Source organism: Stegostoma tigrinum, chromosome 1 (assembly GCF_030684315.1).
Source record: "Stegostoma tigrinum isolate sSteTig4 chromosome 1, sSteTig4.hap1, whole genome shotgun sequence".
Classification (NCBI taxonomy): Eukaryota; Metazoa; Chordata; class Chondrichthyes; order Orectolobiformes; family Stegostomatidae; genus Stegostoma; species Stegostoma tigrinum.
In genome coordinates, this window is record NC_081354.1 from 141,397,696 (window position 1) to 141,413,234 (window position 15,539).

The window sequence follows — 15,539 nt, forward strand, 5'->3', positions numbered from 1 at the left end:
CCTTCCCTGAACATCGCATATCATGGAATATTTGAAATGCACCCTGCTGTAGCCCCACACGAATTGAGAATCCTCAATACAAATTTGCATCCTGCTATTTTGCTTATGGTTGAAGTGACTCACTTGTATTTCCCTGTTCTACCTGGTACGATATTTTGAAATTAATTGTCCAATGAACACTAAGTGACAAAGTTTCGTCTTGATAAGAAGGTATATTTCAGTGTGCATGCAGCCACGCTTCAGTTTTTTTGTGAGGAAGGTTGTAATCTTAAAATTCAGAAATCAGTGTTATTATTTTAGGTCCAGTGAGCCTTCAACAGAACTTATTCAGAACAAGTAATATAAGGCTTATTTTCTTTAGAGCCATGATATGGATGCTTTAATCCATGCTCTTACGGATGCTTATTATTATAGGTGAGGCTTATTTTTGCCCCAAGGAGTGTGAAATATTTTCCATTGATATTCATAGAATTTGACAGCTGTATACAATGGCCCGAATTTAGCTGTGTCCAGGCTGTTATTCCAGCATAAATGCGCATGGGGACCCTGCAGAATCCCTTTTATAGCAGACTCTGAAAGAATTGCTGGAAAATCAAAGATTCTGCCGGGTGCTTTGTCTGAAGCCTAAAACCCTCTGAAAATTTCCGTTTAATTCGGGGTCGTACACAGCGTCCTCACTAGAATATCCCACCTACCTGCTTTCTTAACTGGTGCGCGCGCGCACCCCCCCCCCCCCCACACCCGGTTAGTGCAGCTTGAGACTCTCAAGAATGCACAGGCTAGCTTTTTCCAAGATTAGTGAAAGAGTTTACCCTGAGGTGACTTATATTTTAAACTACAGTTGAAAAGCTGTATCTTGTATGCATCGTACTATAGGCATGCAGTTTTCCTAGAATCAGTTCACAATGTTTCTTGGCTCCTGAATATGTACTTCTGTTCTATTACTTTCTCAGCCTGATGACTTTCAACCCTAAATGTGTCCTTCACAGTAATAATATTACTGGAGATCCTTCCCCTAGCACAAGTTAAGAAAATCATCAGCCATGTTTTAACACTTTGCAAATTTGGTTTTGTCAGCCTGCATATGAACCTCTACCCATGTTCATTCCACTAACCCAAAACAACTTCGGCTTTGAGCTGCTTTCTTTGTCCCAGACACTGACAGACTTGTCAGCCTGACTGTGGTATTCTGGCTCTGCGGAAGAGTCACTGGACCCAAAATATTAACTGTTTTTTTTTCCTTCATGGATGCTTTCAGATCTGCTGAGCTTTTCCAGCGACATTGTTTTTGTGTCTGATTTACAGCATCTGCAGTTCTTTTGGTTTTTATTCTGTGGTATTCAGTGATGTTTTAGGAAAGCCTATGAATCATGTGGCTCTTGTAGGTATGAATGCTGCTTTGCTACCCTTGGCAGACAATCTCTCTCTCCTATGCTGAATCTAAGTGTATAGTTTGAAGCGAAATTGTCTACAACTTTGCATTGTCAACACTTTACTGTGTCATTGGTGCCTCCATCAATTTAGTAGCATGCAGTTGCTGCCAATGTCTCCAGCTATGAACACCTTGTGCCAACTTGACGGCGAAGCAACCTTGTTCCCCTTTAATCCCAAACAATCAAACCACCAATTTGGGGCGACTTCATTGCAGGTCACATTATTTCCTTTGTTTTACCCAAAATAAAAGGAGAAGGGCTATGATATAACATGCTTTGCAGGGGAGGAGAGAGAAACTGAAATTATCTTCCCTTAGATTTTATAAGCAATGTGTTTATTTTTGGAAAGATATGTATGTATTTTTCTCAGTACCAGCCATTTGTTAGTTAACACATAAAAGTTGTTCATTCAGAGATTTACCTTGAATCTAAATGTTGTGTTGATCATTAAATATACACTTGGTAGTGATAAAGAGAATGGAAAACTTAAAAGAACGGTTCAAACTTTGTGTCTAGCTCACTGTAGTTTACTACTAAAGAGGAAGAGAGTTTTCCCCATTCTTGATTGACAATTGAGGTGAATTTAGTGGCGTCAAATGTCGGTATTATTACAGAATTCCTGCAGAGGTCACTGTCTTGGATCTTGGATTCATGAAGCGGCCTTGGAGGCTTTTAAAAATGATGTAGCCACCAGGTTCTTAAGATCGAACAGCTTTTTGCTGCAGTTGTTTTTGTTTTTATTTTGTACTAACTGCCAGTGTGAACATTATGGTACAGTCCCAAAATCGTGGCTACCGACCTTGTAGCTGCTTGCGACTCCTTTCCAGATATAGGATTGGCCTTTCTTTATTTAGCCATATCCTGGGTTAATGTTTCCAGCCATCATTGTGGTGCAGCCTGGTGGCTCAATGGTTAGCACTGTTGCCAGTCCAAAAATGTGCAGGTTAGGTGGATTGGCCATGCTAAATTGTCTGTGTTCAGGGATGTGCAGGCTAGGTGGTTTAGTCATAGTAAATGCAGGGTTATGGGGAGACGGCCGGGGATTCTGTCAAGATGGGATGTTCCTTGCAAGGTTGATGCAGACTCAATGGGCTGAATGTGTTTCTTCCACACTGGAGGGATTCTGTGATCCTCCTCTGTTCTTCCTTTCATCATCACCCTGTTGTTTTGCACCCCCAACCCCCGCCCAAAACACAGTCCTCCTGAACAAGAACAGAATTTGCTGGAAAAGCTGAGCAGGTCTGGCGGCATCTGGGAAGGAAAAAAATCGGAGTTAACGTTTTGGCTCTGGTGACCCTTCTTCAGAATCGGCCACCAGACCTGAAACATTAACTCTGATTTTTTTTCTTCACAGATGCTGCCAGACCTGCTGAGCTTTTCCAGCAACTTCTGTTTTCGTTCCTGATTTATGGCATCCGCAGTTCTTCTGGTTTTTAGAAAGTTCACCTGTGTGACTTGATTCCATTACTGAGTGATAATGGGAACTGCAGATGCTGGAGAATCCAAGATAATAAAATGTGAGGCTGGATGAACACAGCAGGCCCAGCAGCATCTCAGGAGCACAAAAGCTGACGTTTCGGGCCTAGGCCCTTCATCAGACCTCTGATGAAGGGTCTAGGCCCGAAACGTCAGCTTTTGTGCTCCTGAGATGCTGCTGGGCCTGCTGTGTTCATCCAGCCTCTCATTTTATTATCTTTGATTCCATTACTGACTTAGTTTCCGAAAAGATTACTCAAGCTATTTCTGGATGGTTTCAAGATATCGGCGTTGACACTTCTTAGTCTGAAATAGATCGCATTGTCTTTCTAAGGCAGCTTGAAATAATCTGTCGAAGTTGCAAATATCACCAGGCCCTTTGGTAACTAACGAAATGAGTTTCATGTGAGTGGCCCTTTTGAAGCAAAATATTAGTTTCCACAGGAGCGTAGTCCAGGTTTGATGTTCTGTATAGAACATAATGTTAACATAATACAACTTTAAACCGTATCATAAAAAGAAAATACTTTTACAAATTGGCAAATTAAAACTTACATTTTTGTAAAGATTAAACATATACTTTATCAATAATCCTTAGACTGAAACTTGGTTAAAGAACAAAAATTTTGATAACTCATAGTATAAAAGAAATGTGATTATTGTGATTGATTTGAACTCTAATTTGCATGTCTGTCATCAAATAATTAGTCATGAGTTTGATTTGTACTCAACATTTCTGTTAACTGTTTGACAGGAACTTGGAGCAGTATCTCTCGATGGTTACTTTCATTTATGGAAAGCAGAGGACAACTTAACAAAGGTATATTTCCTTTGTTTATTAAATTTATTATAAAATAACATGAAAATTATATTTAATCTGGTAACTTACAGTTTGGCTGTCTCTTGTTGAAACATTTATTTTGTATTATGATATGTTGCTAAATAGTAAGTCAAGTAAATGAAGACCAGTGCCTTTGGTTAAATTATTTATTGAGGAGTTAAATGGATTCTGTTTGTCAACATGTTGGGAAATAGAGTAAGTTGGTTGGTTGGTAAAAATTTTATTAGTTTAAGACGTTTTGAACTTATTTCGGGTATTACACTACAGATTTACTCAGTTGCCCTGAAAGAGTTTGGAAAAAGAAATCATGCTATATAACCAAGGTATTTTTCTCATCAAGGTCTGGATGGTACACACTTAGAAGGGTCAGGAAAGACTTGTGTAGAATGCACAATTTGCACTGGAGGAATTCTATGATTCTATGAAGTTTATGCCCAAACAAATGCTTTAAGAGTAGTTAATTTGCAACATATTTAAACTTATCTATTACAGATTATATTGTTTGGTAATTTTGAATACCTTTGTTAAAATATTCACTTGATATATTCAGCCACTACCGAAGGCTGCCTAAAGCTTTAAAAGTCAAAAGAACTGCAGATGCTCTAAATCAGGAACAAAAGCAAAGTTGCTGAAAAAGCTCATCAGGTCTGGGCAGCATCTGTGAAGGAAAAAACAGACCTAACGTTTTGGGTCCGGTGACCCTTCCTCAGAACTGATTGTGGCTGGGACAACATCAGTTTATATGCAGAAAATAGGGAGGTGAGTAGGGTCGGGAGTAAATGATAGGATAGAGCCCAAAGAGTGAGAAGAGTCATTGGATAGACAAAGGAGTTGATCATGATCAGGCTGGGAGGGTGAATAGCTGTTAATGGGATCTATCAGCGATTAACTTCCTTCACCCACAGTGGTTTGTAATGGCAGGCTATATGGTAACAAGGGCTAGTGTGGGGGGTAGGGAGCAGGGACATGGAAGAGTATAGGCCCTAAAATTATTTAGCTCAATATTGAGTCCAGAGGGCTGCAGGGTCCCCATGCGGAAAATGAGGTGTTGTTCTTCCAGCTTGCGTTGATGTTCACTGGAACATTGCAGCAAGCCCGAGACAGAGAGAGGACACTGAACAGTAAAGAACAGTACAGGCCCTTCGACCCACGATGTTGTGCTGACCTATTATCCTAGTAAGATCAATCTACCCTGCAGACCCGATATTTTACTACACTCCATGTGCCTATCCAAGAGTCGCTTAAAAGTCTCTCAAGTATCTGTCTCCACTACCACTACCAGCAGCGCATTCCACACATCCACCACTCTGTGAAAAAGTACCATTGACATCTCCCCTATACGTTCCTTCGGTCACCTTAAAATTATGCCCCCTTGTAACAGTCATTTCCACCCTCGGAAAAAGTCTCAGACTATCTACGCCTCTCATCATTTTGTAAACCTCTATCAAGTCACCTCTCATGCTTCTTCGGTCCAGGGAACAGGGTGGTGCATGAAAGTGGCAAGCAACAGGTAGTTCAGAGTCTTTCTTGTGAGCAGAACATAGATGTTCTTCAAAGCGGTCTTCCAGTCTACACTTTGTTTCCTCAATGTAGAGGAGACCACATTGTGAGCCACGAATGCAGTCGACTAGATTCTGGGAAGTGCAGGTGAAGTGCTGCTTCACCTGGAAGCTTTGTTGGGCTGTTGGATATTGGGGAGGGAGGAGGTAAATGGGCGGGTATTGCACCTTCGCTGGTTACAGGGGAAGCTACAGTAGGGCTGTGGGGAGGTCTTGAGGGACCAGGGTGTCCCAGAGGGAATCGTCCCTGTGGAAGCCAGTCAAGGGAGGGGAGGGGAGGGGAATAGCTGTCTGGTGGTGGCCTCTTGCTGGAGGTGGCAGAAGTGGCATCTGATGATCTTTTGGATGTGGATGCTGGTGGGATGGTAGGTAAGGAAAAGGGGAACAAGGGGGAATCAAGAGTTTCTTTAGTTATTTCATGCTGCTGCTAGGCAGTAACAACACAAGTATTGCTGTCCAGAAACAGGATACTGCTGTTGAGCCAACAAGAAGTACTGCCTAGCACACAAATAAATAATGTGTTATGTGAATTACAGTACTATTGCCAGCGTAGGCCGCAGATCCAATGATTGACGGATCATATCAAGTAGCGTATGTTAGCTGTTCACAAGAAGTAATGTTGTGACTGTACCCAATAAGAACCTTGGCTTCTTGTAGGTAACAGATCCATGAGGACTCTGTTTACTGCAGAGAACAGTATCCATTGCCCTTACAATCCCCTATTTCTATGTCATTTCATTCCCCTCCATCATATTGCATGGCGCTCTGTACCACATTCAGTCATCCAACCTAAAGTCTGTGCCCCTGTACAGAAGGAATGCCGAGAAACTTGAAAGTGGGCACTTCTTGAGACTCCTCTGAAGCCAAATTTTGCATTCCAATACCTACTTAGTGCAAGAGTCACAACTCTTACTGCGCACTACGGACTAAATTTGATACAATTAATCTATGGAGTATGACTGTTCCTTGAAACACTGTGTACAGGTAACTGTCTGCCACCTGACTTTTTCACATGATTTATGGGTTATGGGCATTGTTACTTGAGCCAACATTTATGGCTGATCTTTAGTTGTCCTTGAAAAAGGTGATACTGGGCAGTTTCCTTCTAGTGCTATAGCCCACTAGCTATAGGTAGATCCATAATGCTATTAGGGAGAAGTAGTAGGATTTTGTGCAAGCAGCCCTGAAAGAATGGCGCTAAATTTTCAATGTGCGACTTGAAGGGGAACTTGCAGATGATGGTACACACTGCTGCTACTGAACAAGAGTAGTAGAAGTAGTTTATGGACGTGGTGTGAATCAAGCAGACTGACTTGTCCAGTTCAGTGTCATGTTTCTTGAGTGTTGTTGAACTGCGTTGTCCAGGCATTTTAAGGGAATATTTCACCCACATTACCAGAAGGCTGTGTTGGCTTTGGAGAGGGAACAGAAAAGATTTACCAAGATGTTGCCCTGGTATGGAGGGCATGAACTGTGAGGAGAGGTTGGAGAAACTTGGATTGTTCTCACTGGAACGATGGAGGTGGAGGGGGGACCTAACATAGGCCTAAAAGATTTATGAAGGGTGTGGACAGACTGGACAGTCAGAAGCTTTTTCCGAGGATGGAAGAGCAGTTACCAGGGGCCATGGGTTTAAGGTGTCAGGGGCAAGGTTTAAAGGTGACGTATGCAGCAAGTTTTTTTTACAAAGAGGGTGGTGGGTGCCTGGAACTCGCTGCCAGGGGAGGTAGTGGAAGCAGATGCTATAGTGACTTTTAAAGGGCCTCTTGACAAATATATGAATCGGATGGGAATAGAGGGATATGGTCCTTGGACAGGTAGGGGATTTTAGTTATGATGGGTAGCATGTTGGTGCACGCTTGGAGGGCTGAAGGTCTTGTTTCTGTACTGTAATTTTACTTTGTTCTCTTTTTTTCTTCTTTGTTCATCACATTGCTGATTTGTGCCTCGTGGATGGTGAATAGAATTTGGAGGGTCAGATATGCACGCTGCAGCATTCCTAGCCTCTGACCTGTTCCTATGGTACAGTCTCCATATGGTTCTTTAATGTTCAGTTTCTGGTTGATGGTAACTTCAGGATTTTGACAGTAGGAGATTCAGTGATGATAATGCCACTGAATGTCACGGGGTGATGGTTAGAATCTTGTTGGAGATGGCCATTGTCTGACCCTTTGTGGTGTAAATGTTACTTGGCTCTTGGCAGCCCAAACCTCAATATTGTCCAGGTCTTGGTGCATTTGGATGTGGACTACTTCAATATTTGAGGAGCCACAAATGTTGCTGAACATTGTTTGTCATCAGAGAACGACCCTCCTTATAGCCTTATGATTGGCAGGAAAATCTGGATGAAGCAGCCGAAGATGGAGTGTAGTGAAGAAGCAGTTTAGTACTCTTGCCTTAATTGGTCAGTGCATTGAGTATAGCAGTTGGGTTGTCATGTTGCAGCTGTACAGGGCATTAGTTAAACCACTTTAGGAATACTGCATACAGTTCTGGTCTCCCTGCTACAGGAAAGATGTTGTTAAACTTGAAAAGGTGCAGAAAAGATGTATAAGGGTATTGCCACGATGGGAGGGTTTGAGCTAAAGGAAGAGGCTGAATAGACTGGGGTTATTTTCCCTAGGGCTTCACAGCCTGAGGAATGACCGTTTGGAGGAATATAATATCGTGAGGGCCATGGACAGGGTGAATAATTGATCTTATTTTCCCAGGGGAGGGGAGTCCAAAACTAGAGAACACTGGTTTAAGGTGAGAAGGGAAAGAATTGGAAGGAACGTAAGGTGCAACTTTTATCATGCAGAGGGTGGTGCGTGTATGGAATGAACTCCCAGATGAAGTGGTGGAAGCTGGCACAATTACACCGTTTAAAAGACCTCTGGATGGGTACGTGAATAGGAAGGGCTTAGAGGAATATGGGCCAAATGCTGGCAAATGGAACCAAAATAATTTAAGAGATCTGGCCGGCATGGACAAGTTGGACCAAAGAGTCTTTTTCCATGCTGGGCAACTCTATATGATTAAATGGCTGGGCTGAGGACACTGCACTGTGGAACTGCAGCAGAGATTACCAGGAGCTGAGGTGACTGACCTGCAGCATCTTCATTTGTACTAGGTATGACTCCAACTAGCAGAGTTTTCCCCCAATTCCCAATTGCTGTAGTGAAGTTCGGATTTCATCTCCAATAGGACCATCCACTTACTGATGCTATCATGGCGAGAAGATCTGTGGCAGGCAGATTGGTGAGGATGGAGTAAAGAATGCTTTACCTATCGGCGGTTCCCTCATCACCTGTTGCAGACCTCCAGACTAGTGGCTATGACCTTTAAGTCTCGATCTGCTCAGTAATTCATGGCGCTGGTGAGCCAGTCTCTGTATTTGACATTGAAGTTCCCGTGCAGTGTTCATTCTGCAATCCTGCTACCCTCGGTACTTCCTCCAATTGCAGTTCAATGTGGAGGAGGAATGATCTGTCAACTGAGGGGTTACAGTCTGTGGAAATCAGCAGGAGGTTTCCTTACCCTTTCTTTGACCAGATGTCATGAGGCTTCGTAGGGTCCCAAGTCAATATTGCGACTCCTATGACAGCTCCCTCGTGACAGCATATCACTGCGCCGCCACCACCTCCGCTTGGTTGGCCCTGCCAATAAGACGGGACAAACCCAGTGATGCTGCTTGTAACATTGTGTGTAAGGTTTGATTCTGTGAGTATGACTCTCGGGCTGTTGCACCATTCGTCTGAGTGATGGCTCTCCCAATTTTGGTATGGTACTAAGGGGGACTTTGCAGAGTCATTATCATAATCATTTTTGGTATCTTAGTCAATGCCAAATGGTCCATCCAGTTCCTTGTCTTTTCTTTCCTTTCTAACTGTTGGTGAAACTGAGTGACTCACAAGGCCATTACAGAGAACAGTTAAGAGTCAGCTTCATTGCTGTGGATCTGGAGTCATATATACCAGACCAGGAAAGGATGACAGTTTACTTCTCTCACAGACATTAGTAAACCAGATGGATTATTATAAAAATTCACAATAGTTTACAGAGACATCATTAGTATTTTAATTCTAGATGTTTAATGCATTCTGATTCTACTAACTGCTATGCTGGGATTTCAACCCAGATCATCAGTGTGTCATCTGGATCTCTAGATTACAGTCTAGTTACAATGCTGCTCGATCATCATCTACCCGTTGCATCTCCCAAGCTTGGTCCCCAGCTTATCAGCTCCAACATAAGAACAAAATAGCTAGGAGCAGGAGTAGGCCATCTGTCCCCTTGAGCCTGCCCCGTCATTCAATAAGATCTTGGCTGATTTTTTTGAGACTCGGCTCCACTTACCTGCCCCTACGCCATAACCCTTACTTCCTTTACTGTACAAAAATTTGTCTAGCCTTATCTTAAACACACTCAGCGAGGTAGCTTCAACAAATTCACTGGGCAGGGAATTCCACAGATTCACAACTCTTTGGGTGAAAGTGTTCCTCCTGACCTCAGTCCTACATCTGCTTCCCTTTATTTTGAGGCTATGCCCCCTAGTCCTAGTTTCACCTGCTAGCGGAAACAACCTTCCTGCCTCCTCCTTAGCGGTTCCCTTCATAATCTTATATGTTTCGATAAGATCTCCTCTCATTCTTCTGAATTCCAATGAGTGTAATCCCAGCCTGCTCAGTCTGTCCTCATAATCCAACCCTCTCAACTCTGGAATCAACCGAGTAAATCTTCTCTGCACTCCCCTGCCAGTGTTAGTATAACACTTCTCAAGTAAGGAGACCAAAATTGCACACAGTACTCTGGGTGTGGCCTCACCAGGACCCTATACAGCTGCAGCATATCCTCCCTGTTTTTAAACTCCAACCCTCTAGCAATGACAGAGCAAATTTATCTTGTGTAGCAGCCTTTGGCGTGACACTTTGTTAAATGACTTCTTTACACATACTACCTACCCCTCTGAACAAAATGAGTGACAGTGATCCTCATGTAACCCATGTAAGCTTATATGGAATTAGCATAAAAGAAATTTAGCAACCTGTAAAATTCAGCTTCGAATAAAATTAAATGTGTTTTCTATTCAAGTTGCTGTCTACCAAGTTGCCACACTGTCGAGAAAATGTTTGCTTGGCATATGGACAAGAGTGGTCTGTATATGCTGTGGGGTCGCAAGCACATGTTTCTTTCCTTGATCCAAGGCAACCTCAAAGCTACGTAAAATCAGTCAGTTCCAGGGAGCGGGGCAGTGGTAAGTTGGAAGAAACTGAAGCTATGTTGTTTACTTGTGGCTTAGTTGGCTAAATGCGTAGTCCTTTTTTTTCTGGATCCACTGGCATTCATTTATTTTCTTCTATTCTTTCTTGAAATAAAATGAATGTATAGAATATTGGCATTTTACATTTCTTCATCCAGATACGAGTGAAGTTATCAAGATGAAATATTTTGTAAAAAATTATATTTTTTTTGTTGGCGAGATGTTCTGCACTCTTCTGTATGCTGACAAGAGTGCTACTGGACTTGATATTTTTAAGATATTCACAAGGCACATGTCCATCTTGATTATTTAAATTTGTACAATAACTTAACATACTTCTGCTCTGAAAAAAACAACCAAGTTAGTACTATCTTAGCTGTTGAACAACTTTTTTACATGGGTGTTACTGGCAAGGCTGGCATTTGTTGTCTATTTCTAAGTTGTCCTTAACCTGAGCAGTTTCCTAGACCATTTCAGACAGTTAAAAGCCAACCATATTGCTGTGGGTATGTCATCACATGTAGGCCAGATCAGGTAAGAACGGTGTATTTTCTTCCTTAAAGAACATTAGTGAACCAGAGAAGTTTACGTGGACAATTGACATTAGTTACATTAGTTGCCACTGGAGCAACTTTTAAATCCACACTTTTAATGAATTCACATTTCATCATCAGCCATGATGTGATTTGAACCTGTGTCCTAAACCATGAAGGTACTAATTTTTCTGTACATCAGAGGTGTAGGTGCATGCTCTTACTAGTTTCAATGTACAATTGCATCCACCTAATCAAAAGCGGAGAGGGCCCTTTTGTATCAACAGATGTGAGACCAGATTGTTTATTTTTACATTCATAGGATGGGCTTGTTGCTGTCTGGACGAACATTTATTGCCCATCCCTGGTTGCCCTTGAGAAAGTGGCAGTTAGCTACCTTCTGGAACCACTGCAGTCCACATGCTGTAGGTAGACCCGTAATGCCATTAGAGAAGAAAGTCCAGTGTTTTGAACCAGTAATACGAGGAATGGTGATATAATTCCATCAGGATGTGAGTATCTTGGAAGGGGAACTTGCAGGTGGTCGTGTCACCATGTATTGGCTGCCCTTGGTTTGGAAGGTGCTGTCTGAGGAAACTTGATCAGTTCTTGCAGTGTATCTTGTAGATGGTATACACTGCTGTTACTGGGCATCAGTGGGGGATGGGATGAATATTTGAGAATGTTGTACCAAGTAAGTACACTGCTTTATTCTGGATGGTGTAGAGGCTCTTGAGTGTTCTTGAAAGTACAGTCAAACATGCAAGTAGACAGTATTCTGTCATAGTTCTGACTTATGCCTTGTCGATATTGCACATGCTTGTGAAGTTAGGAGGTGAGTTATTCACTGCAGGATCCCTGGTTTCTGACCTGTTCTTGTAGCCATTGTATTTAAATGGCAGGTCCAGTTGTGTTTTTGGACAGTGGTAACCTCCGATGTTTGGGGGTTTCAGTGATGATAAAGCTATTGGATGTCAAGGGATGATGGTTGGATTTTCTTGTTGGAGATGTTATTTGTGAATGTTACTTGCCACTTGTCAGCCAATCCTAGATATTGTCCAAGAGGTAATAGGAACTGCAGATGCTGGAGAATCCAAGACGGCAAAGTGTTGAGCTGTGTTCATCCAGCTCTACACTTTGTTGTCCTAGATATTGTCCAAGTCTGGTTATATTTGTACATGGACTGCTTCAGTATTTGAAGAGTTGCAAATGGTGCTGAGTGTTATACAATCATCAGCTAGCATCTCACTTCTGATGTGATGATGGAAAGAAGGTAATTGATGAAGCAGCTGAAGAGGTTTGGGCTTTCGGCAATACTGAGGAATTTCTTCAGAGATGCCCTGGGCTAAAATCACTGACCTGCAACGGTTGCAGTCATCTTCGTTTGTGCCAGGTATATCTTTCAACGAATGGAGCATTTTCTCCCAGTTTCCTTTTGATTCGATTTTGCGAGGGCTCCTTGATGCCACACTTTGTCAAATGCAGCATTGCAGACCTAAGAATATGCTCCACCATTAGATACGATCATACCTTATCTCATCTCGGACTCAACTCGACTTTCCTGCTTGCTACCTTTTAACCCATTCGTAATTAAAAATCTAGTTGCTTAAATTTAATCATATACTGGAGTCCACCACACTCTGGGATAGTAAATTTAACATATTCATCGCCCCTCGAGCAAAGTAATTCCTCCTCATCTCAGTTTTAAGTCAGCCACTCCTGAGAGGAAAATTGTAAGATTTTTGAATTTTTTTTAAGATTGTCCCACAAGGGGAAACATCCGTCTGCACCTACTTTGTCAATCCCTTAAACATTTTTTATATCTCCATTACATCTCCCCTCTCTTCCAAACTGTAGCGAGTATTAACCTACAAAGCTCATTGTCTCCTCGTAAGACAACTGTTGGAATTACTCTAGTGAACCTTCTCTGAACTACTTTACATGTATAGTTAATCATGTAAGGGAATCTAAACTGTGTGCAGAATTTCAGAGGTACCAATGCCTTGAAGCAACAATTTGCCTATTTTTATGCTGCATTCCTTTAGCAATAAATGCCAAAATTCCATTTGCCCTCCTCATTATCTGCTGTATCTGCGATTGATGCACAAAGACACCCAGATCCCTCTGCACCAAACCTTTTTGAATTTTCTCTCTATTTAGATCATTTGCCTTTTACACTTCCAACCAAAATGGATAATTTCACACTTATCTACATTAAACTCGATCTGCCAAATATTGGCGCATTCACCTCCCGATCCATATCCATTTAGAAATTACTTATTTCTTCATTGCATTGTCTTTATGACAAGGGCAGTCACTCTTATCTTGCCTCTGGAATTCTTGTCTAGTTGCTACCTGGTGTTTTTATTGTCATTGCATCTTCTTCAACAGGGACCCAAATGTCTTGAATGTTAAATCCACCAAAATTATCATCCTGAATGGGCACGATGGGCCTGTACTGTAAACGTTTGAGCCTATTAGCTGCACTAAACATCTGACTATACCCAAGATTTTAGCATGTGTACATTAAATTTGCGCCACAATAGATCACATTGATGCTAGAATGCCCAAAGACGACAAAAGTTGTGTAAAGATTTTGAAATCATGATTCATGTTCTGTGGGGCTAATTTGATCATTTATCAATATTCACGATTGTCATTTATATGTTTGTTCTTTCACTGTAGCTTTATCCATCTCTTGTTATTCATGTATAATTGTGCACTATTGTCTGGTTGAATCTTAATTTTTAGAGGAACATAGTTGTTCAGAACTTTGTTGGTCATCAGATTGTATCTCCTTTGTTGATCAAGGTTATTTATTCTAATTTACCTACAATCATGCTTTCCTCGTCCCTTTGTGATTAAACTCTGCTTTTCTGATCTGTTACTTTGATATGTGATTGACTGATGGCAATCTCGATTGATTTAAAATTTAGGACTTAGAATCAGATTGTGATCATTATTGGGTAGATTGACCCCTGTGCTGCTTCCACTTAATGATCTGTGGTTCATTTCCTCTGGTCAAGAGGAAGAAGGCGGCTTATGTTAGGATGAGATGTGAAGGCTCACTTAGTGCACTTGAGGGCTATGAGGTAGCCAGGAAAGACCTAAAGAGGGTACTCCGAAGAGCCAGGAGGAGACATGAGAAGTTGTTGGCGGATAGGATCAGGGTAAACCCTAAGGCTCTTTATAGGTATTTAAGGAATAAAAGAATGACAAAAGTAAGATTAGGCCCAATCAAGGATAGTAGTGGTAAGTTTTGTGTGTGGAGTCAGATGAGATAGGGGAAGCACTAAATGAACATTTTTCAACAGTATTCACTCTAGAAAACGACAATGTTGTTGAGGAGAATACTGAGATACAGGCTACTAGACTAGGTGGGATTGAGGTTCACAAGGCAAAGGTATTAGAAATCCTTCAGAGGGTGAAGATAGATAAGTCCCCTGGGCCGGATGGGATTTATCCTCGGATCCTCTGGGAAGCCATGAAGGAGATTGCCGAGCCTTTGGCATTGATCTTTAACTCATCATTGTCTACAGGAACAGTGCCAGATGACTGGAGGATAGCACATGTGGTTCCCCTGTTCAAGAGGGGGGAGTAGAGACAACCCTGGTAATTATAGACCAGTGAGCCTTACCTCAGTTGTTGGTAAAGTGTTGGAAAAGGTTATAAGGGATAGGATTTATAATCATCTAGAAAAGAATAAATTGATTAGGGATAGTCAGCACGGTTTTGTGAAGGGTAGGTCATGTCTCACGAACCTTATTGAGTTCTTTGAGAAGGTGACCAAACAGGTAGATGAGTGTAAACCGTTTGATGTGGTGTATATGGATTTCAGCAAGGCATTCGATAAGGTTCCCCACAATAGGCTATTGTACAAAATGCGGAGGAATGGAATTGTGGGACATATAGCCGTTTGGATCAGAAATTGGCTAGCTGAAAGAAGACAGAGGGTGGTAGTTGATGGGAAATGTTCATCCTGGAGACCAGTTACTAGTGGTGTACCGCAAGGGTCAGTGCTGGGTCCACTGCTGTTTTGTTATTTTTATAAATGACCTGGATGAGGGCGTAGAAGGATGGGTTAGTAAATTTGCAGACGACACTAAGGTTGGTGGAGTTGTGGATTGTGACGAAGGATGCTGTTGGTTACAGAGAGATATAGATAAGCTGCAGAGCTGGGCTGAGAGGTGGCAAATGGAGTTTAATGCCGACAAGTGTGAGGTGATGCACTTTGGTGGGAGTAACCAGAAGGCAAAGTACTGGGCTAATGGTAAGATTCTTGGGAGTGTAGATGAGCAGAGAGATCTCGGTGTCCATGTACACAGATCCTTGAAAGTTGCCACCCAGGTTGACAGGGCTGTTAAGAAGGCATATAGTGTTTTAGCTTTTATTAATAGAAGGATTGAGTTCCGGAACCAAGAGGTTATGGTGAAGCTGTCCAAAACTCTGGTGCGG

The 15,539-nt window shown here is 42.0% G+C and overlaps 1 protein-coding gene across 1 annotated transcript in view; it reads left to right on the forward strand.

Annotated features, from left to right (window-relative positions):
* dcaf12 (DDB1 and CUL4 associated factor 12) overlaps positions 1-15,539 on the forward strand; it is an 84,068-nt gene that overhangs the window by 38,158 nt on the left and 30,371 nt on the right. Inside the window, exons 6-7 of the mRNA XM_048534345.2 lie at positions 3,664-3,729; positions 10,383-10,545. Coding sequence (XP_048390302.1) covers positions 3,664-3,729; positions 10,383-10,545 — 229 coding nt within the window. The remainder of the gene's footprint in view (positions 1-3,663; positions 3,730-10,382; positions 10,546-15,539) is intronic.